Source organism: Protopterus annectens, chromosome 10.part0 (assembly GCF_019279795.1).
Source record: "Protopterus annectens isolate FY-2018-M chromosome 10.part0, PAN1.0, whole genome shotgun sequence".
Classification (NCBI taxonomy): Eukaryota; Metazoa; Chordata; order Ceratodontiformes; family Protopteridae; genus Protopterus; species Protopterus annectens.
The window spans coordinates 494,238,978-494,263,733 of NC_056744.1; the positions used below are offsets into that span (position 1 = coordinate 494,238,978).

Below are 24,756 nucleotides of genomic sequence, written 5' to 3' on the forward strand. Positions count from 1 at the left end.
AGTTGAACACAAATATGAGTTCTACTCAATGCATTTTTCTTGTCCATGTACCTTTAAATGTTCTATGTGGTTTGTTCAGTAGTTACATGATCAAGCAGGTCATGTTATATAACAGCTTGCTAACAAAGCAGCTAGCATTTGTTCGGAAGAAGTCTGTAATTTTTATGAAAGATGAAAGCACTTAACCATTAAAAAGAAATTGTCATTGTTACTTCTGTGGTTACTGTGTCATAAAAACTATTTTGGCTTATCAAGCTGTCTGTTTGCCACACCTGCAGATGCCGCTACATCATGTCCAGATTAAATTTCATGTTCTCTACTCCCACTTTCCTTACCGGCATTTGATTCATGATGGAATTTTTCAAGACTAGTCTTCCATAGTACTAATATACATTTATCCCAATAAGCATTACATATCTCACATATGCCTGTCATCCTGAGGCTACTTATTTCATACCATTATGGATGTAAAACTGTCCTCAAAGTATTTAAAACTAACAAGCAGTTCCAGTGGTACAACAGGTAGCACACTTTCCTTTTGTGCATAAGGCTGTGAGTTATTTTCCCAAACCTGACAGATCAGTACTGAATTCCTGATTGTGTTGTCTTTGCATGAAAAGGAAGGGTACTAGCTTAGTGGCACTAACCCATTCAAGAAAGGATAAATGTTTGGGAAAGTAAAGGTGTGGCCTTAAGTCATTGTGTTATATCTATGCTTAGGTAATTTGATTAGGGTATGGCTGAAAAATGGTCACCAGAACAGTTATTTTCAGGTTAACCCAATTAAAAACTCTGTCTCATATTATAAGTCCAATGCTTTTTGCTTTTTGATTGAAGATGGCAGCACAAGTGAATCAGAGATTTGTATTCCCTGGTTAATAGTCTGCAAGGTGTATTGTACTCTTAATTATTCACAATTAGAAGAGTAATGGACATGCTAATTAAATAAAATTATCAGTTCTGCAATGTGAGAAAAGAAAAGTAATTGTTCACAGTTATTTAGTATGCAGTCGAGGAGAACATTGAGGACCCCAGTCCAAATTCCTAATCGCCCCCAAACGACCATCTGGTTAAGTGACTAGTGCAAGGTCACAAAGTAGGTAAATGAATGTGGAAATATTCAAACCCTGCAATACTGGCATAGGAAGCAGCTTATCAACTTAAATCTATGGATGGGAAACAGAACATTTACCCAGGACTGCCCCTGAACCACTAATGGACAGAGGCAGCTACTAAATGCCTTATCCCATGCATGGGTCCCCTCAGATTATCTATGGTATAATCCCAGTTATTCTCATTAGGGGTAATATAAAACTCTCAACCATGGGATGGGTAAGGCATATCACTAATCAAATGGGATAGTTCTATTTGAGTCCAAAGCAAGCACCTACTGTAATACTGGAGACAAAAATCAGCAGTAGAATACAACCACGTTGAGAAAAGACTTTTAATACAAAAAACAGCAGCAAAGCTTTCGGGTCTGCACTCTTCCTCAATGCTAAATACAAATTGAAAAACCACAAGGTGCACGGTTTGAGTCTCACAAGGAATAATTGGCTAGGCTTAAAATGCCTCGCAAGGGCAGTTAGCTTAGTACTAATCTATGAATCTATGAATCTATATCAGTTAGAGTTAAATAGGAGCCATGAAAAGTCATGTGATCGCAGCCAGCTGATCAGATGACAACAATTAAAATCACAAACAGAATATTTTAAAAAATACAACATTTAAAAAACACATATAAAGAATAAGACAGACATAAAAATATAAAGGACACATATAAAAAAAATTCCATAATCAAAATTTACTCTGCTGTAGCCTCAGTAGAATGGGCTTCAAGGTAACAGCAGTATCAAGTCCAGGTGGATGATCACCAGCTAACGTCAAAATCCATTCATATTCCTTAACTTCTAAAAAATTATTAATATCACCACCTCTCAGAGACATATGGACCGTGTCTACAACCCTAAATGTAAATCTATGCATGCTACCACAAGATAAAATGTGCTTATAAAGTGCATTCTTATCATTATTCCTCCTGATCTCAGACTTATGTTCAGTAATACAGTCTTTTAGTCTTCTCGTGGTCTTTTCTACATAGAATGAAGTACATTGGAAGCAAGTAGCCAAATAAACCACATTAGTACTAATACAGTTAGCAAACAGCTTAAAGTTGTAGACACGTCCAGTAACAGGGTGGGTGAAAACATCACTGCCTTTACCTAGAATATCATCACAGCAAGTGCAGTCCATACAACAAAATGTACCCACCCTTGTACTAAGTTGTGGGATGCATTTACGGCTAAAATCTTTGTAGCACAATCTACTTCTCAAATTTCTCAAGTTCCTATAAGAGAAGAAGGGTTTGGAATCTAACACATTCCTAACATCAGACGATGCCATCAAAATTACCCAGTTCTTCTCAATAATATGCTTTACTGCCTGGGTATTAATATTAAACATTGTCACATATCTAACTCTAGGTGAACCCTCCCCCCCATATCAGTGTCCCTACGCACATATGTATCAGATTCACCTAGCATATTGAAGGTTGGTTTAAGTGACACAGCCCTATGTCTTGAAATTTTACCCATTACATCACATAGAGTTGTTGAATCATAGTCATTAGGTAGAAAGTCCATCCTCATGCCCTCAATCTGTTGCAAAAAGCACCATCATCAGTACTGAGCTGACTGGCTCTACTAAACTGTGCAGTGACTATTCCTTTAAAAATATGCGGAGCATGCATACTGTTCCTATGAAGGTATCTACCAGCACATACTTCTTTCTTATGTATACTCGTACAAATTAAACCATACTTTAGTTCTATACATAAATCCAAAACATTAATACTAGTTTTAGAGTAAGTCATTTTAAATTTATGGTAGGTAGTTGTACCATTCAGATAATCTAAATAAGTGCACAAATCAATGATAGACTCTTACCAAACAAGGAAGCAATCACCAACAAAATGCTGATAGAAGCAAACCTTATTGTTGAACAGATTAGCATTACTACACACATATTTGGATTCCCACTGATGGAGAACCAGATTGGCGTAGGTGTTGGCCACAGATGTGCCATTGCAACACCAGTAAGTTGTAGAAAGAACTTATCAACAAACAGAAAAACATTTGTAGTGAGGACAAAATCTAATAAAGAACAAATGTTTTCTATTTGTCTAGCAGACATAGTGGCCATGCTAGTCAAAAACTCTCTAATGGCCTCAATTCCAAGGTCATTAGGGATAACTGTAAACAAAGATGAAATATCAAGGGTAACAAATAAATATTCACCCTGAGATAACTTGGTAACATTTAAAGTATCACACCATTTCCTGAATTTCAATATGAAATCTGTCATGTCTTTTAGCACATTCTCACAGCCTAACAAAAAAGGGTGCAACTGGTTCTATTAACCGACCATTACCAGATACAATTGGTCTCATGGGAGGGTTGCATAGGCATTTATGTATTTTGGGCAGCCCATACAGCTGTGGAACAAGTGGGCAGGGTACAGTAAAGAACTGAAAAAGATCAAGATCAACGTCCTCATTAATCTAAAGGTTGTATATAAACATACTAACCTTACTGACACATTTCTTAATATCTAAAAGAGAAATGCACTTAAAAGCATTCCCATCATCAAGCAATAAATACATAGCTTTCAAATAATCATCACAATTCATTAAAACCACAGAACCACCCTTGTCAGCCTGCTTTATAACAATAGAAGTGTCCATCTCTAAAGATTTAAGTGCTGTAAACTCATAACTTAAGTTATAAAATTTATTTTTTTTGGCATTAGAAAATAAACTTCTAAGCTCAACCTCACGTAAGTCATGGAAAGCCATAAGAACAGGCAAACTGATAGGAATAAAAGTACTTTTCCTCTTACAACAAATGCGTTGACTTTCTTTCACCTCTAATTCAGCACTATGGCAGCTAGACCATTTTCAATGTGTTTTGTATCTTCCTGAGTAACATCTACTTATAAAATAAATGCAATCTATTTAGTTCTTCAAATTCTATCTCCAAAGTGATGACATATGCTAGTGTTTGAAATAATAGATCTGATCAATATAGTGTCATGAATAAGTCATAACGCAATATGTGCACAGAATTATATAAATACAATTATTGTGATACCACCAGTTAATAACAAAATACTTGAAATTTGTGCTGAACTACAAGTGGAATAAAAATAGTTTTATTACATATTCACTGCTTCATTTTTTCGTGCTGAGCTACTTTTTTTGGAGTACTTAGATCTGATTATGAAGTTTTTCCATTCTGGCTTCAACTTCACACACAGTAAGTGTGTATAAATCTAACCTTGCAATGTTGTAAAGTTTCAGATACCATAAACTGAAATTACTGCAGAGTATCTGCAACCAGTGCAGCATTATGCTAACTGGTTCCTTGTGTTCTGTTTATTTATTTATCTATTTATTTATGTATCTATTTATTATTATTTTTTTTTGCCTTTTACTAATCAGAACTTCTTTAGAGCTGCAGTTAGTTAATGAAAAGTGTTTGGGATGCCCTCATAGCTGCTCTTACTGTCATTATTAGTTCATTTTTTTATTTTTTTGTACTTCAAAAAGGATTTGATTTTATGGTCGGCCCATTTTCTTATGTGGACCTACTTTGACAGCATTCACTTTTGATATTATTATTCTTTCCTTATGAAGTTACACAGGAAAAGGGAAATTTCAATGTTTGGTAGATCCGATTTCTGAAATCATCTTTTGCTGTATTGATTTATAATGAAGCATGATCATTTTGTGTTGCCAGCAGTTTCCATGATGATAATTAAAACCATTGATGAGATCCCAGAAACAAATTAGCTCAGCAAATACCTTATATGGTAGATATCATTATTTACTTTAAGTCAGTATGGAGAGTCTGCTGAGTTTCCTTGCCTTTGCACTTGTTATTAAAATACTAGGTTCATAGTTTGTACTGCAATGGATATGTGTATGTGTTTAAAACCATATTCAAGGTATTTAACTAGTTGAAAAGAAAAGCTGCTCTTGGATGAAACCGGGTACCTAACTCTCCAGAGATTCCTTATTTGTTCAGTGAAAGTACTAACCACAGAAAATGTAGGAGTCCTCAGCTCAAACCCCAAACAATGGTCAGAGTTTTCCTTTCCTGTTGATTTTTTTTTTTTTTTTTTGGTTTAGCTTAAACAGTTATACACAGACACACACAGATCCATGTGCGCACACACACACACACACACACACACACACACACACACACACACACACACACACACACACACACACACTCACACACACACACACTCATATACATCCATTATATTGCAACATGTTGCCTAGAAATGTGTACTGTGAGATAAAAATTTATAAACTGCCTTTAAGTGTACAGTTAGCAAGATAACATGTTTTTTTGTTGATAAACAAGGGTGTATTTGTAGAGGTTACCTGAAAGCAGTAAATTAAGAAGTTAGTGCCTCACTAAAAGATCATCTGTAGTGAAAACCCATAAGTTTGTAATGTGGTTACCCAGTCAGGGCTAACCTGTAGTGAATCACTCGTGAAAGAATTTGCTTACATAGTTTGAAGGTGGGCATGAGAGAGGTTTGTACTTTGATTTTTAATACTGCCTATGCCCCGAGGGAGAGTATCAACTGTGAATTTTGGATAAAAAAGAAAGTAAAGAAGTCATCTGTAGTTTGAGTAAATATAAAAAGCCAAACAGTCAGTAATTTTAGTTGTCTTGTGGGCTGTGAGGGTAAACTTGTATTTCTTATGTAGTTTTGCTATCAATGTCTCCTCAGAGTTACTACACACACACACACACACACACACACACACACACACACACACACACACACACACACACACACACACACACACGTTATGGCTATACCAAGTGGTTGTATGGCAATAATGCGTGTGAGTAAAAATGTGTCACTGTGTAAATATATATCCCACGCCATAAATCTTCTCACCATAATTTGAAATGTCAATATCTACTTAATGTCAGCAGGAGCAGTTAAACACTCATCTTTTAAAGCCCCATTTTTTCTGTAACGCACATTGAGATTGGCTTACAAAGGTGATAGATTTAACACACAGTCACTGTCATCCGTCTCTCTGTTACGATTGATCTCTGCCTTTGAGAAAAAAAGGAGTAAAAAGCCGATTGTCATTAGGGCCAGGCTTTCTCCTCATGCCCTTGAGATTATTATCTGCTTTTCATCCGGAATCTTTCAAAACAGGAAGGTATGCTAGGAACACTTAAAATGAACAGCTACATAAATTTCCATTATAAGCTGAGAGTATTTTATTAGCAATGTCAGTTCACAAAAGGAACAGCAAAGCAGATAGTTGTTACCATTGAAGGAACACTTCAGTCAGTCAGTTTCCTTTTTGCTCTTAAACTACGCTGCTGTCTTTATGTTAAATCTGATGAAGAAATAATTCCTGAAGGACAAACTTCAACTAATGTAAATATTTAATCAAACAAGACTCTCAACTACAATTACATATGTGTTTGTGATTGAAGGTTTTCAAGTCAGAATGTGTTCATAGTGAAAGGTAACACTAATGCCTTACTTTAATTGTTCATTCTCTCAGTTGCTAGGGGCCTGGTTAGGCCCAGAGGGTTGTCTATAAACCCCATTATACTTTTTTGCCACTCTCTGCCTTTCTTCACTCTCTCACTCTCTTCTTCTCCATTATTCCATCTCTTTCTTGTTCAAACCACAGGTGCTGGCAGTTACTTACCATTCAGCATGGATAAATGAGACTGCAGCAGTTTATGCAGAATGCCCACTGCAAAACAGTTATAAATTCACTGCAGTTTAACTTAAAGCCAGCTACCACATTTTTTCTGGCTAATATATATAAATCACAAAGTGCCTTCCAAGACTGAGAAACTACATACATGGATAATCCATGTGGTGGGCATAGAAGCAGTTGAATGTAGACTATACCACATGACTCATAATTCATTGTGCTTAGTTGCTCGGATTCAGTCTGACATTCTGTGTGCAGTGATTGCACTGCAGTTGTGTTACAGAAACTTCTACCATGCAAAACAAGGCAATAAATGAGTAAATATGGATGGTATTCTGACTGAGGCAAAGTAATAGTTCTAGACTCATCCTGAATGCAAACATGTTCTTGATTGCATTAAAGCTTTGGCTTTCCTCAGATCTTTATGACGTTTTAAGAGTTACACTCTTTCCTTCCTGCAGGATACAATACACTATAGGCATACTTATATCAAAAGTTTAGCAATATGGTACTTTGACTGACCAGAGTAATATTTCCTAACTCATCATAAATGCAAACATTTTCTTGATTGTATTAAAGCTTTGGCTTTCCTCAGATCTTTATGAAATTTTAAGATTTATATCCTTTCGATAGACCTTTAGGCATACGTGTATCAAATGTAAGAAATACAGCATGGCAGATACTGTCATGAGCATTCACTTTAAAATTATAGTCTTCATGGGCACCTTAGCAAAAAAAAAAAAAAAACATAAAATTAAAAAGGAATGCAAACAATTCCCTATAAAGTGGCAAAATAAACTTAGTTAACAGATATACGGTTTAATGTAAAATGGGCATTGTTTTCATGAATAAATGGTCAGATATCTGAATGCATATCTTTAGTTAATTTTACAAGAACATTGACTATTTTCAGATCACTCAGCTATAGCTGTTTTAGCAGCTATCATGGATTTTAATTGTACTTATGGCAGAAGTCAGTATATATTTTTGTTATATAAGGCACATGTCTCTTATAAACTCTGAAGTACCATTAACATATTTCTTTGCTTACTTTTAAATTTACACAAATGATTTGTCTGCTAGAAAACTTCTAAAGATGACGTCATACATTCTTAACTTACATTTTCAGTCCCCAAATGTAATTAAATAATATTTTATTACTGTTTTGAAGTGCTGATAAATTAGAACCTTGGTCTCTGTAAATTCACATCCAGCTTTAGGAGTGAGCAAAGCTTGTTGTATTTTTAATTTTATCCAAGATAAGATCTTTGGTTCCTTAATATTTGTTGGTGGCTATAACCACAGTGTTTAAGCCAGGTAATATATCCTCAGTCACCAGGTTTCTTAACTCATGGACTGGAGATTTGTCTTTAGTAGACTTGGCATTGCACTGTGCTCAAAGTCTGGCCCAAAATACCTGTCACTCCACATAATTGGCACTTTCACCAAAACTGATAGAATTTGTGTTGCCAATGGCCTTCTGGATACTACTGCAACCACTTCAGTGCTTTTCTGTCCGTATTCTAATTTTGATTCCCTACTTTTTATTTCTCATCCTGGAATCCATTGTCACTCAACTACTGGTGACGTTGTCCATATTATACCTACTGACATACTTTGGCAAATAATTAATGAACATCACACAGGAATTCATATCAGCTCATGTTACAGGAGATTACTCTACACACATCTTTTTGGATACTTTTAAGGAACACCTTTGTACCAGGTTTCTCACCTGGACTAATGGTCTCTGGTTAAATGAAATAGGGATTGAAATCACTTGCAAGAGAAATACCAAGTGCTGACCAGAAAAAAATCTACCTATAAATCTCCAGTTTTATCTCAAACTGTAACTCAACTCAAGAAGAAAATCAACCAATCATTAATAGGAACTTTGAAATTGTTATTATTGCTATTATGAGGTTGCTCGTGCACAGTATTCTAGACTGGCTAAGCAATGTAGAAAGGATTATAAAAGTTTCTCTCACCTGAACTATGAGTGCACCAGTCTAGATACCTTCTCGACACATTCAGATACCGTAACCAAATTTCAGCCCAATCATCACAATATTTAAGCATCTCCTATTTACCCATCTTTGTCCACCTTGCTAGCTACCTACTAACCTTCACTTATTCCACCTACCTGATCTCCCTGTCCAATCTCCAGACCAGAGAAACAGCCTGTTATCAGGCACAATGTTCTTGAGTCTATCAAATGTCTAAATAAACAATAAGGCAGGGACAGCCTTCCTTTTGGAGGTTTATAAGATGTTGCACTCCATGGCTATAAATCTTCCTTTTCAAGCTTGTTCTGGCACGTATTCCAGTCCAGTCATACCCCTTCATGGAAATAATCTATGCTTCTTCCTATTCTCAAGAATGAAAAGGACCCCATAGACCCATGCAATTATAAGCCAATCTTCCTCCTCAATAACCACAGTAACATCTGTATGGTTATATGGGCAGCTCATATGAATCCCTTACTGCCGCTCTTAATCCAGCCAAGTCAATCTAGTTTTGTTAAGGGCAGGCCATCATGGGGTTATATCTTACAAGTGAGCCTGTGGCTTGAGAGGGGACATCAAGGAAACCCCCCTACTGCTTTGTTTTCACCTGACACTGCAAAGGAACATGAAAATGTTATTCATTCATATCTATTTCCCTACTGCTTTGCTTTCAGTTGACACTGAAAAGGCATACGAATATGTTATTTGTTTACATTTATTTCAAGCCCTGGCTCATTTTCTTTCCTTTCCACCTTTATTGAATCATTTTTGGTGCTATACAATCATTCCCTTGCTGTGGTTAGAACTGGTCACTTCATCTCACAGCCATTTCCAATTTCCAGAGTGCTATGTGAAGGTTGCCCATTGTCCCTAATGCTTTTTATACTAGCCATCGAACCCCAGCCCAGTTCCTGAGGAATATCCTTGTCTCTAATGTCTACAGTGCTCGATCACATGATGGTGGGGTGGGACTTTCTTTATTTGCAGATGACCCTATAACGACTCTCACAATATTCTGGGATGCTCTTATTAAGTAGTATCTTATTTCAGGATACAAAATTAACCCTTCCATGTCTATCCTAATGACCTACAATACTGATTTATACCAAACTTATTGACCACTTTACCTTCCAATGTTTTTTTTTTTGTAATTACATTAGCTAGGAATTCTAAAGATACTAATGATTTCAACACTTGACTGATATAGCAATTAGTAAATCAGCATTTATTAGATTGGCAGTCATGGAATCTCCCTTCTGATTGCAATCTTCTCCTTTTACAAAATGTTCCCATTTGCCAGAATTCTCTACATTCTTCAAGGGCTCCCCATGAGAATTCCCTTCCCTCAATTAAAGAACTGGTACAGTAATAAAATTATTTTGGTCTCCCTCTTTCTAAAGAGGATCCCTGATGATTCATTATGCCTCTTGGACACAATGTGCTGTTATACAACATGCAATCACCAGCTCCAATGGCTATTTTACTAGTCAACCCCTTACATTTAGATCTTTATATGTTTCTGTGAACAGTGTGTCTACATGTTAGATATGTGTCCCAGCTCCTTCTATTTGATATGGCACTTGGCCATCATAGTCCACTTTCTTCTACAGCCACCTCATAATATTTTAATTTTCTGTATAAGATCACATCCTCCATATTAAAGAACTTAGACCTCTCTTAGTCTATTTAGATCTCACTTCCACACATCATCACAGATTTTTCCCTGTCAGCAATGGTGGGAAAAGGTTTAATTTACTCACATGCACACAGGTGAAACTCTTAAAATCTTTTCAAACCTTTCAGCCTCTTATGGCATAGCTATAACGCGTTATATATTGTTCACACACTTTTTTTGGGAGTCCATACTACCATATTACAATCTCATATACAACAGATATCTCAGAAGTTATTAGCACAACCCCATGATGCCCATCTCTTGCAAGATTCAACTAGCTACACAGGTTTGTCTTCTTTAACGAAGACCTCAATCAGGAGCATAACACTTATATTCCAGGACATAATATATACCATTCCAAACATGACCAAATGTTGAGGTTAATACACTCTTCAATCACATCTACTTCCTCTCCTAGATGGGGGTTATTTGCCTGAAAGTGCTTTCATCAGATGTTTCTAACTCCTGATGTATTAGTCAAAATATTTCCTGATGTTATACCTTAATGTTGGAAATGCAAGCTGGACCCTCCATCCATACTTAGGTGAATGTGTTTTGTAAGTGTCCACTTATACAATACGTTTGGAATCAGTTCTGGGACTAGTCTAACTGGATTGTTCAAAGCAGCATAAAAAGAGTGTAATTTTTCTTTCAGTGATCTCTGAGATATTACCCAGGATATAACCTTGATGTAGAGACTGGCAATTGCTAAATTGAAAGGATGAGAATACATTTTTTATGCAAGTGAGAACCCTGGCAAAACTCTTCTTGATAGTTTGGCATAATCAATTGAAATTCTCTTATTGTTTTCCCACAAACATCTCTCTCTCTCTCTCTCTCAACTACTTCTAAGCCTATGACAAGGTTAACATATGTCTTGTCCATTGTTTTTACTTACACTGTTCCTATGTTGCAGCCTCAAGGGTTTATTGTGTGCAGATAGTGTACCATATGCATTTTGCTAACATGTTGCTTAACAAACTCCCATCTCAATATGTGATGTATGTTCACTAGAACATAATTATACATTTTCCAGCTATTGACTTTATCATGTAACCAATTTTTACTTTTATTCTTATTAGTATTGTTCTTCAGCATGTGTTTTTGTTGACATTTTACTTCACCTGTACCCTTATTGGGATGTTAGCTATACACTTAATTGGAAAATATGAAAACAACTCTTTTTTAAACTTCTCTCAAAGGTTAATGTTTTAGGGTGTCTCCTAGACACCTTTCTATCCACTGCACACCTCCCTCCAGACAAAGTATCATCTTTTCAGCTTCATTTCTTGAATCTAGTCCATCAACACATGTCCACAGCTTAATGGCACCATTTGCAAGACTACATGTGAAAAAAATCCTGTGCACTTCAAATCAGCCTCTGTCCAGCATCTTTATAGCTTATCCTTTCAAGCTGCAGTGCTCAGTTTTATCAAGAAGGCACTCTTATGGAGGGCCAGTTGGGTCTTTCTAAATCCAGGCATCCCATTCTGTACTCCTTCTCTTGCTCAGGACAGATTATCTGGCTTTGCATGGGGACGGGGGCTGTCTCTCTAGGCATCATGGTTCAAGGCACATGGGAGCTTCATTTCAGGAATAACTATATATATCTCAAGGAGATGATGACTCTAATAAAAGTTTCCAGTGCTCCAAATTGGCTATGGACAGCAGGATCCCTGTTAGTGATAACAAAGAATGCCATAATAATGTGGTGCATAAACTAACAAGGGAGAACAAAATCATTGCAGCACTGTTTATATAACTAACAGGGTCAACAAACAATTCCATAGTAATATAGTGCATAAACAAACAAGAGAAAACAAAATCATACCTCAATTGAAAGATTATCCATGACTGAATGGGAAATGGCAATATAGCACAGCCTCACTATGCAAGCCAATTACATTCCATCAGAGTAGAGTACAGTAGTAGACACTTTGAGCAGATCCAGGATAAACCCTCATAAGTGGATTGCTAATCTGTGGGGAATTCCCCAAGTAGATCAGTTTGCCTCCAATTTCAACAAACAACTAAACCCGCTCTGTTCTAAGACACCTTGTAAAAAAGCCTGAAAAAACAGATTCATCTTGGTTTGCATGGACAGGAATGCTCCACTAGCCCGCTCCCTTCTTTTGATATGCAAGGTCTTCCTAAAAATAATTTATTTATTTTATTTATTTTATTTTACATTTGTTGACCGGGCTAGTCTGGCTGGATACATGTCCATTTTCAGCAGAGGCCTGAGGAGAAAACTCCACTAATAAACTAAGTGACTAAAAAATAACAAGTAAATAGTAATGCAAAGGCAATTTAAACAAGAAATAAACAGCAGTACGGAATCATTATAACTTAAATATTTACTATAGAAAGACTGCTAAAAAAAAGAATGAAGAAGGGAGAAAAATAGGAACAGGTGGAGAATTTGTAAAAATTTAGACATATTAGCCAGTTAGTAGCAGACATATTGTGATGAGTACTACTTTTAGGATAGAGATTTGCACGCAGGAAGTCAGGAACTAGGTAAGATACAAGGAGAGAAGACAGGTTACAGAGATAGAGGTGAGAAACATAAAAAGAGGGAGATAGGAGTAATAAACAGGTTGGTGGGTTGCTAGGTCTACTTCTTGAAGGGATAGAAGTAGTGAAATAGGGTAGGTAGAAGAGCAATGTAGGGTGCGGGAGAGGGTGATTGTTTCTTAAGCTCAGTCAGGATTTGAGCAGGGGCATAGCCAGTGAGATTGCAAATGTTTCCTTATTTGTTTTTTGAAAAGGTGGGATGAGCCTAAAGTGGTTAGTTCTTTGGGAAGTTTATTCCAGTGAGATCCAACAGTATTGGCAAATAAGGAGTCACCTGCTTTATTGTAGGATTTGAGAGTAGCTACTAGAAGTTTGTTGGCTGAGCAAAGGGAAGTAAGATTTTTGTATGGGGCGATAAGGTTATTAAGTATGGGTGTATTAGAGGGGTAATGGAGAATTTTATAAGTGATGACTAATTGCTGTAGGAGAATTTGATTCTGTAGTTCTAGCCAGTTAAGGTTTTTGAGATTATGACAATGGTGAGTTCGATATGGGGAACCAGTGGCAAACCTGGCAATACTATGGTAGGCTGTGGCTAGTTTCTGGTGGTTACCTTTTGAAATGTTAATAAATGAGGGGGAGGCATATAGTAGTGTAGATAGGAGATGAGTTTGGGCTAGAGACACTCGGGTAGCTGCAGTAAGAAAGGGCTTAAGTCTATAAAGGGTACCTATCTTTTTATTAACAGCCTTGATGGTTAGATCAATGTGACAGTCAAAGCTCAGTTGATTGTCTATAGTAACGCCTAGGAGTTTGGTGGAACAGTCAGGATTGATGATAGTGCCATTGCCAGACATAACGGAAAATGAAATTGGGGCAGATTTAAGGGTTGGTGTAAAGAGCAGTAATTTGTTTTTTTTGGGATTAAGGAGGAGACAGATATGTTGGAACCATTTTTCTGCCGCAGTAAAGATTTTCTGGGTGGAAGAGAGGAGTTCTCCAGAAGATGAAGCAGAACAGATGAGAGTTGAATCATCTGCATACTGAATACAAGTGGATGTTGGGAGTGAAGTAGCCAGGTTATTTATAAATGTAGAGAAGAGGAGGGACCTAAGATGGATCCTTGAGGAACACCGATAGTGACTGGGAGCTGGGAGGATATATGGCTGTCCCAGAGGACAGCTTGTTTTCTATCATTCAAATATGAGTTAAACCATTGTACTGCTGAAGAGTCAAGTGATAGTGATGTCAATGTATCTAGGAGTAGTTGATGGTTAACCATATCAAAGGCTTTTGAGAGGTCTAGGAATAAGGCAGAGGAGAAAAGGTTGTTATTGCGATTTTTGTTTATTATGTCGGTAAAGGAGAGAAGGGCAGTGGAAGTACTATGGTGCGGCCTAAAACCATGTTGCGAGTCTACTAGTAGGCTATTTTGCAAGAGATGATTTAGGAGTTGATGGTGAATACAACGTTCCATGATTTTAGATAGTAGGGCTATAGGTCGGTAGTTAGAAAGTTCATTAGAGTTACCTCCTTTATGGAGGGGAATAATATAGGAGACTTTCCAGCAGGATGGGATAGTAGATTCGGTTATTGTTTTGTTAATTAAGATTGAGACTGGGTAAGTTAGTTCTGATGCTGCTAGTTGTAGGTATTCAGCTGGCAGTTTGTCGGCTGAAGGGGTGCAAGGTTTAAGTTTAGAGAGTAACTTATGTATGTGGGATGTGGAGACTGTGCTAAATTTTAGAGTGGGGGTGTTATTTTGAGGAGAGGTGTTTTGAGGGGAAGGGGGGTCATGGTGTTTGCTAGAGAGGTGACAGTTTCAGAGAAGAAGTTGTTAAAGGTATCGGCTATTATGTCGGGTGACATGTTGTATGAATAAAGATGGACTATCCAAAGATGGTTTTGATGACTCCATTTTGGTGTAGATGACATCAGTTCTCCCCTTTCAGGCATCCAACCAGAATAATTACAAAACAGTTCCTTATGGAACAGGATTTGCTCATCCAGGATAATGGATCCCTAATCTACTCCATCTATCAAAATCCCCACATAACAGTGTGGATAATAATTATTTTTCTTTCTTTTTTTTTTTTTATTCTATCTAGGCACTTTTTTTCTGGGGACATGGAGCAAATATTAAAGAAAGGACAGAAAGCTTGTTATTAGAAAATCATGTTTAGCCCATTGGAATAGATTTTCTAGCAGGTGTCATATAGACCCTTAAGTCTACTTTCTTGTTGTGGAAAAATAGTGGAGAAGGTAATATTGGATAAGTTATTGTCATAATTGGATAGGCTGGGACTTGAAACTATATATCAGCATGCATATGTTGAAAACAGATCTATTACCACCAGTAACATGATGTTCTATAACAATATAATAACAGTTATGAATGAAAAATTGTGCTGTGATGTAATTTATATAGATTTAACTTCAGCATTTGATAGGGTCATACACAAAACACTGATTAATAAATTAGTACAACTAAGTATTGATGTATTCTTGATAAGATGGATAGCTGCATGACTTACAGATAGGACACGGCAAGCATCATACATCAACTCAACAGCTGAAATCCTTGGTTACAGTCAGGGTGACCCACAGGGCTCTCTCTTAGGCCCTTACTTTTTTAGATTGTATCCTTCAAACCTAACCTTTTCATCTGAGATGTTCTGTAGTCTATATGCAGATGACCTGAAATTGGATAAACTGATTAAATGTGTCAGAGATAAGGCATGTCTGCAAACTAACTTGACTAAATTGACCATTTAGGCACAGGAGAATAATATCTTGATAAATACATCAAAAACTATGCATATGAGATCTGGGAGACATAAATTGAAAGGTGAATATTTAATACAGCAAACAGTGATTGAAACTTTAGACTCATTTAAGGACCTGTGTATATGGATAGATCCATCTATGAGTTTTTCTAATCATATCAACCGATTGGTTAATCATAGCTGCAGAACTATATGTTGTATAAAAAGATTTATAAAGTCTATGAAATCAAGAAATGATGAAGTTGTTGTTTCTTAGTTACATTAGACCCAAACTTGAGTAAGGAATAACAATATGGAAACCCCATAAGAAAACAAGCATGAGTAAAGTGGAAAGACTACAGTGGAAATATACCAAGGGCATCCATGGATGTGAACATTTAAGTTGTTCTGAAAGACTAAAATATCTGAACTTGTACAATGTCTCTTATCTCTTACAGATATCCTCTTACAGATATCTAAGTATCAGGTATATAGGGCATTTAGAGACAACTATCTCTGGGAATGTTTGGGGTTATCAAAAAGTAGTAGAGAATCATCAGACAACCTACATAGAGCCTCACTTCTGGAAGAGCCTCAACTTCTGGAAGAGCCTCATGTTGATCAAGAACGAACGCAGGAATGGTTAAGGAGAGGTGAATTTACATCAAGAAATGAAAGGTTAATATTGGCAGCCCAAGATAGTGGGCTGCGTACAAGCTGGTTTACTAAGTCCATTGAACATGTGGGAGAAACAGACATATGTAGGTTTTGTGGACCCGAGTTGGAAACAGTTACACACCTTATTGCTGGTTGCGATGCTCTAGTGGCAGGGGGACTGTATACTGAAAGGCATAATAATGTGGCGAGATTGTTACACTGGAGATTGTGCAAACATTATGGTATCGAAGTGGCTGAAAAACACTGGAAACATGAGCCACAGAGAATCATAGAAAATGATGAAGTTTACATTGCATGGGATTACCCAGTACCAATAGTCCAAAAGATAGATGCTAGAAAACTGGACATAGTGATCCAAGAAGAGAAGACAAAAGTAGCATTGATCATTGCAATTGCCACACCTAGTGACTATAGGGTCTTGCATACAGAGAGACACACAAAGTCATAAAATACCTTGATCTGCAGGCAGAATCGAGAACCATGTGGAAGAAAGATACCCAGACAGTTCCAATAGTAGTAGGAGCAACTGGTCTTATAAAAAATAATTTATAATCATATTTAGATATGTTATCAATTCATGTAACACCATATGAATTGCAGGAGTCATTACTGGGCACATTGCGGGTACTGCAAAGAGCACTTTTGGCTAACACAAGGAGTGAAATAATACTAATTTCATGAAATTTAATCATACTCTGACTTAGGAATGGGGTCCATTCCTGTCATAGTATTAGAAAGCCAAAAGATTTGGAGAAAAAACAAAAGATTGTATAGGAATGAGAAGTGTTCTAACTGGTTCCCTGACAGAGTAGCTGATGCATGGAACAGACTACCAAATTGCATTAAAGCAAGAACTAGCTTAGATATTTTTAAGAACATCCTGGACACATTATGGGAACAAGTGTTTTGGCATACTGGCAAGCTAGAAGGGTATTAATGCCCATGCTTGAAATATCTGTATGTATGTATGCAAAAGAAAGCAAGATCTTTCCAAAACAGGGAGCTCCTGTGGTTCTTCAGTATATGTGTGAATTGTTGAACTCAGGCCTAGCATACACGTCTACCAAGGTACACCTTTCACCTTTTTCTGCTTATCTGTCTTTGGAACCTGCCTTTCTTCCTTATTCCAAGTAAAACAATTTCTGAATGAGATATACCTTATTAGAGCACCTCTTTTGGATTTTAATATTGTATTAAAGAAAATAACCCACTTTCTGTTTGAACCTATAGACAGTTTTTATTTGAAATTTCACACTTGAAAGACTGGTTTGATGACTGATCTCACTAAAACTAGATTGGTATCTGAATTACAGGTCCTAATGTATACATAACTTAGAACTAACCCAACCGTTTGTTTATGTCAAAAGTTGTGGCTGAGTTTACTTGAAATCAGATCCCTCATCTCTGTGTTGTACTATGAGCCCTAAAACATAAGAGAAAGAATTGGACATACTTTAGATTTCCATAGACAGTTTTGAATCTACTTGGACAGAGACAAAGATTTTAGGAATCTAATCAACTTTTTATTTGGTTTAATGGAATGAAGAAGACAATCAGCATTTAGACAAAGAATTTCCAGATGTCTGTCTCAGGCAATTTAATTTTGTTACTCTCACAATGATATAAGCCCACCTCAAAAGTTCAGAGCTCACTCTACTGGAGCTGTCACTACTTCTGAAACTTTTTGGAGAAGGGTGTACTCTAGATGCCTTTTACAGACAGCTACCTGGTCTTTTACATGCACCTTTACTAGGTACTACAAGCTATATTCAGTCTTCAGAGCAAGAGCAGGATTTGCAAATGCCATTCTATGAGGACTTCTAGACTCTGATCCTGTTCCAGCCCTCTTTTCCTAAGATATGACAATTGCCCCTTATAGTTAAGCTATTGCAACAGTGATCTAATGCAAAACATAGTACAGTTGTGTTAGTTAATTTACTATAAAACCACATATTCAGCTATATGTCTGTTGCAGTATTAGCATCCACCCTTCCTTCCTTCCTTCCTTTTTTTCTTTCTTTCTATCTTTCCTACCCTTCCATGGTTGGGGTGGGGTTCCCTACTTTAACTTTTTCCTCCTGACATGACATGATGATCTTTTCTGGTTTTGACTCAATTGTTGCAGAGCTTCAGGCTTTATCCATCCCTTTGGGTAAGAAAGCTTCAATATTTGGTGTGTCCAAACACCCCATTTATACCACCACAGACTCCTGCACTATGAGTTAAAAGATGGTGCATTAAGAAGGTGCTCAAAGCTTTGTAGACTGGCTGCATGTCTAGTCTTGGGCAGAATATATCATTACAGCTACTGCAATAGTCATCTTTCAAACATTTACTGTCATGGTAAGTTAACTTATACAGCTGTCCTTTATCAGCTGCAGATTGGCAGCTGAGATTTGATTAGTGCAGTGCACGGCCGCCAGAGACCCAGCATAAAGCTGCATACCTTTTATTTCATTTATGTTAGGGGAATGTCAAAAACATTAATAGCAGGGTTAAAGTCAAGCAGTAGGAACAAATTCTGATTTTACATGTCAGTGACACTGTGGGTGCTGTCCCAAGCTGTCAGTATAAACAGAGTGTGCACATTAAAAGCATGGTATGCAGCCTGCTAAGTACAGCCTGCATACCTCTCAACTGTCCAGATATTCAAAGAATGTCCAGATTTTTGCCTCATATTCTTGTCTGTTCCTCATAAAATTTGTGGTTTCCTAGATTTCTTTGGTGAATAAGTAAGGATTGAGGTCATTATATGACAGGCATTTGAGTTTCAGACTACATATCCTTCAGAAAATGCATTGTAGCATAAGACCTTGCATTCTATTAACTTTCTAAATTTATAAGAACAGTATTTAAAATGTATCTCTGTTTTTGGGGAATTGACCCTCTATTATTTTGTCTTTGTCCAGATTTTTTGTGCCAGAGGTTGAGGGCTATTAGTACAGATGATTGGTCTGAGGGGATGGGGGCATTTTTCATTGTCATAATTGTGTATAAGTTCTCTTGCTCTGTGCTCATCTCTGACTACATTATAAAATGAATTGGGTGTATGGAGCAAAGCATGTGTTTTACTGAGCAGTTCATGAACTATTAGCTGTTTATACTGTATATCATGCAGGCTACTCTCACACAAGGTGTATTCTGTGTACATATGAATTTCACACGTAGTGTATTCTATAGTCAGATCTTCCACAGCTTTTTTCTGAAACAGATGGAATAATTAAGCCATATTATATTTTGCTCTTCCACAATAGCTTTAATGATATCATTGTGAAACACCTATAACTGTTATTTAAATACCTTTATCATTAAAGGTAAATATTTGAAAGAAACATCACATTTGTGTTTATTGAATACATGATTTAAAAGGACCCAGTTACAAATTAACAGTGTAGAAAGGAAATAAACAGAATTAATTTAAACATATCTTTCAGAATGTTTTATAGAAATTTCCTGTATTAACATATGTTGGTGTTATTCAAACAAATGACTGGAGGAATTCATATTTTTTTTTTCACAAAGTGAGTAATACATAATAATCTGGAATACTGTTATCTGTTTGTTTTTTCCATAAAAAGAAAAGAATGAGGGGCTTATCACATTAAAATTTATCATAATGCTGTCACATGCTACATAAACTACTTAGAGTGCAAACATGGGAATATTAGATTCAGAAAAATGGATTTCACTTCCTGGCAACTGCATTAACAGTGACATAAAAACTGGTTTCATGTGCACACAGGAACACAACACAGAGACTGCAAAGGAAAAGAACAACTGAATATCTGAATCTGAACTGTTGTAAAGTGTTATCCAGCTCTAATTAGTATATGCATATGTAAAGACACTGGCACCGTGCTTAAAATTAGTCTGTTTTTAACTCCATCAGTCACTATTCCTGCACATTGCAGCTATTAAAGACACTTTGCTAAGGCTTCTTGCTAAGAAATGATTATTGGTCTGTCCGCTTTACCATTAACTTGTACAGTACTGGTTTATCCATCTGTTTTACATACTTGTTATGTCAGGATTATTCAAAAATGTTGAAAATTAATGCTAACATTGATAGCTTTGCTGTGCTCTTTGATCAGGAAGGTATTGGGATATTGAAATCTACTTTTGTCATTCCTGTAGCATCAGAACTTTTGTCATTCCTGTGCCACCAGAATTCCAAAGATGTGTCGAATGACCCTGGCTGCTCATGTATTCCCTTTGTGGTTGATTCTGTCACATAGCCTGGAAGCTTTCCTGTGATTATCCCCAGTATTTTGAGTCATATCTCCACAGATGCAGGACTAGTTCTGAGTTGGTCACAAACCCATTGTGTGCTACAATATATGCCTCCAGAATATTAGTTTAATTATTAAAATACTTCTTCCAGAATCTCACTTAGTTTTTAATTTGTATAACTTTACTGTCTGTTGCATTCAATGTACAATGATTTTTGATACTCTCTGATTATTATACTATGTATAATCTGGATCTTGATAAATAATAAATTAATAAATTCCTTTTATTAAATACACAATCCTTTCTGGAAACATTTTTTTCTTTTTTTTTTTATTTACAACTTGTTGAAGTATTAGACTATTAAAAATGTTTCCTTTATAGTTTTAGCTTTGTAATAATTGCCTTAAAAATGTCTAAACAAACTATAATTAGATTTTAGGCCCTGTTGAAGCCAATATTTTGCTTCTCATATCTTACTTTCTTAGCTAATTTACAAAATACATTTTTCTACCAGTGTTTTTGCCATTTTTCACCATTTTGTATTTAATATTTTATCCACACCTTCACGTACTTTGCCACCTTGGTCAGCAGTGCACTTCTTTTAGTGCAGTGCATTATAACATCTTTTCTCCATTTATAGCTTAATTTTGCTGTTTTTATGTTTTGAGACAGCCCTTATTTGGCTTCTGTGAGACCCCATTCTATAAGTCCTGATGCTTCAGAAATAAACTTTGATTTATACAACAGAAACTTGCAACACTTGCTTCTATAATTCTGTGATCGCTGAATCTCTGAACGTAGTAATTGTTCAAAGATATTGTAGCCTTGGACTTTGTATATATCTCCCCCAAATCTTACTATGACTTGCACTATTCTTTGGATAACAGTTCTGGTCTTTGAAATTTTAGAAGAAATCCCTTTTGAGCAGATGAACTTTTGGCATGAGTTTCCAAAGTATAAATTGTCATGTAGCATTAATTAGTACTAATATAATGAGCCAGAGCTGTGCTTCAAAGTCTCTTCGCTTACTACATTTGCTGGATGAAAATACAAAGGTATATCCAGCAGGAATGTGTGCATGCATAGAAATGTTGCATATGTGTAGCTATGCAGAGGCAAAATTAATTTTTAATGCATTTCTATAAAGGATATTGATAATTTGTTCTTGTGTTTTTTTTTTTTTTTTTTTTGCTAGGAGGTGGGGTGCCAGATCGGGGACTGTTACCAGGTGCTAGATGAGAAAGCTAAGGCTCTGGGGATGGCCTTAGTATTGTGAATGCTGGTCGGACTGTGTGGGGGGCTAGTGTTTGCTGTTTAGGGTTAAGGTTAGGTTAGGGGATACTTTTAGTGATGTGCATGTTTGTATGTATGTATGGAAACTTCCCCGATGATCCTTACTCATGTGTGCTAACCATAACCCCAAACCTGGACATTACCATAAGAAAACCAAATGGTACCAATATTCAGATGGAGCTCACCTGGTCTTACTCTTAGTTTTTTTTTTTTTTTGATTCACTGATCAGAAAAGGAGAACATTTGTTCTATTTTTCGCTCAGTATTAGTTTGGGGAATTGAGTCTTTAGTTAGTAGATTGTCTGCAGTGATCAGTGAAAGTGTTGTCAATCATTTTGCAGATTGACAGCTTCAAGTATAATTATGTGTGTGTGTGTGTGTGTGTGTGTGTGTGTGTGTGTGTGTGTGTGTGTGTGTGTGTCTATATATATATATATATATATATATATATATATATATATATATATATATGGATTCCATAAATTTGGTCAAATTACACTTAGTCGAAAATGATTCCTGGCATTGCACTTCACTGAAAGCACACTTGACTGAAAGCTCACTTGGTCGAAGTTCATTTGTTCAAAAATGGAATATAGCCCCTGCCCCACTGCAGTGCAACCCTGGAGTTAGAATATTAAATAAGGGGCGGTGTGGGGGGCACAGCCCCCCAACAATGGGGGGGGCATAGCCCCCCACATGATTTTAAAGTATTCACTATTATAAGAAGGTATATCCATTAGAAATGCATTAATATATAAATATATATATATATATATATATATATATATATATATATATATATATATATAGATATTTAGTAAAAGCTATTGGCATAATGTGAGGGGCCCACCACACCCCCCAATGTTGGGGGCTGTGCCCCCCACACCCCCCTTATTTAATATTCTCACGGTTGCACTGCAGTGGGGCAGGGGCTATATTCAATTTTCGACCAAATGAACTTCGACCAAGTGAGCTTTCAGTCAAGTGAGCTTTCAGTGAAGTGAAAAGCCTGGAATCATTTTCAACTAAGTGTAATTCGACCAAATGTATGGAGTCCATATATATATATATATATATATATATATATATATATATATATATATATATATATATATATATATCTTCCGTCTTCTTTCAGCTTTTCCCAGTTAGAGGTCGCCACAGCAGATCACCTGTCTTCTCGTGATTGGCAGTGGAGTTTTACAGTGTCGAGTTGCCAACCCGGCGCCCAACCTTCCACAGAAGGCACACACATGCACACACTCACACCTAGGACTAATTTAGAGTGTCCAATCCACCTACAGCATGTCTTTGGGATGTGGGAGGAAACCGGAGCACCCGAAGGAAACCCACGCGACCACAGGGAGGACATGCAGACTCCACACAGAAGGCACCCCAGTCAAGGATTGAACCGGAGAACCTCTGGTAGATATAGATATACACACACAGAGTGGGGGAGTTCGTGCAGCTCTCTATTGAAATGTCAGCACTCCAAATGCTGAGAGCCAACATGCCAAAAATGGACAAAAACAGCAGAAGAATGAATCTCAAATATCACTTTTCTCCTTTAAGCTTTTTGCAGGGGGGGAAGCCACCCTCCACACATCGTGTGAAATGCAAGCCCTCGAACCCCCCACAGACATGCATAATTCCAAGATTGCTATACCTCTGGGACAAGGGAATATTCTGAGAAATGGCCATTTCACACTTAGTATATGTAAGTACATTTTCTGTGTTGTTTCAGGACTCACGCTAGTGAATCCTGAGAAGCCTGACAGATCAAATGGTTAATTATATGGAAAGAAAGGAACTCTATCTGCACATTTGTATTTATGCTTTTATTTACATTTCAATTCAAATAGTTAAAACTGCAAAAAATGTATAAATATGAAAGTCTAGTTACCATTCCTTTTTCTTTTCCGTTACTCTTTGTTTTGGAAGTCACATATATTTGTTAGAGAAATGAAGCGTTGGTACATTCGACATGTCTCCAGTACTTTAATAGATAATGCTGAGTGACCAGAGCACTGATCTGAAAAGCCTATAATTCACACCAACATGAAGAATTCACTTTTTTTAGTGTCCTAATTAACACTAAATTGCCTAGGTTTGAGTCCTAGATGAACAATTTGAAATTGCAGTTTATGTGAGTCCTGCATTAGGGAGTTTGCTGAATTACTCTTTATTTGCATATAAATGGATACATATATAAATAAACCAAATGTACACCTACATGAATAATTAATATTCTTCTAAGTCTTGCTGTTTTGGGTGTTGCTTGTTTATTTATTTATTTTCACTATGCAATTAGTAGAAAGGCAGTCACAATTAACATCACTAGTAAATTTTACGAAGAAATCTCCTGGGATGCATAACAGTATTTTTTTTTATCTTACCAGAAAGACTAGGACAATTATCTATTGTAGGAAGTAAAAAAAAAAAAAAGATAAACAACCGTTCTACTAAAATAGTTCTTGTTTTTCATAAGAATAAAAATAAGCATTTTTTTTCTTTTTTTTTTTTTTCCCAGGGAGTTTGGACGGTGGAAAGTGAATAACTTAGCTGTCGAACGGAGGGATTTTCTTGGCTCACCTTTACCGCTTGCACCCGAATTTATCAGGAACATACGATTACTTGGACGAAGACCAACTCTGCAGCAAATCACAGAAAATATTATTAAAAAATATGGAACACATTTCCTGCTATCAGCAACTTTGGGAGGTACTAATTTTACACAACTTAGAATGTGTTTATTTTGATTTTGGGATTCATAGGTTACAGAACTCCATGTTTAATGCTGTCTGAATATGTTAATATTTT

The 24,756-nt window shown here is 36.5% G+C and overlaps 1 protein-coding gene across 1 annotated transcript in view; it reads left to right on the forward strand.

Moving 5' to 3' along the window:
- The window catches only part of LOC122813203 (BMP/retinoic acid-inducible neural-specific protein 3), a 1,411,290-nt gene that overhangs the window by 724,161 nt on the left and 662,373 nt on the right, over positions 1–24,756 (forward strand). Inside the window, exon 3 of the mRNA XM_044085383.1 lies at positions 24,467–24,657. Within this exon, the coding sequence (XP_043941318.1) occupies positions 24,467–24,657 (191 nt within the window). The remainder of the gene's footprint in view (positions 1–24,466; positions 24,658–24,756) is intronic.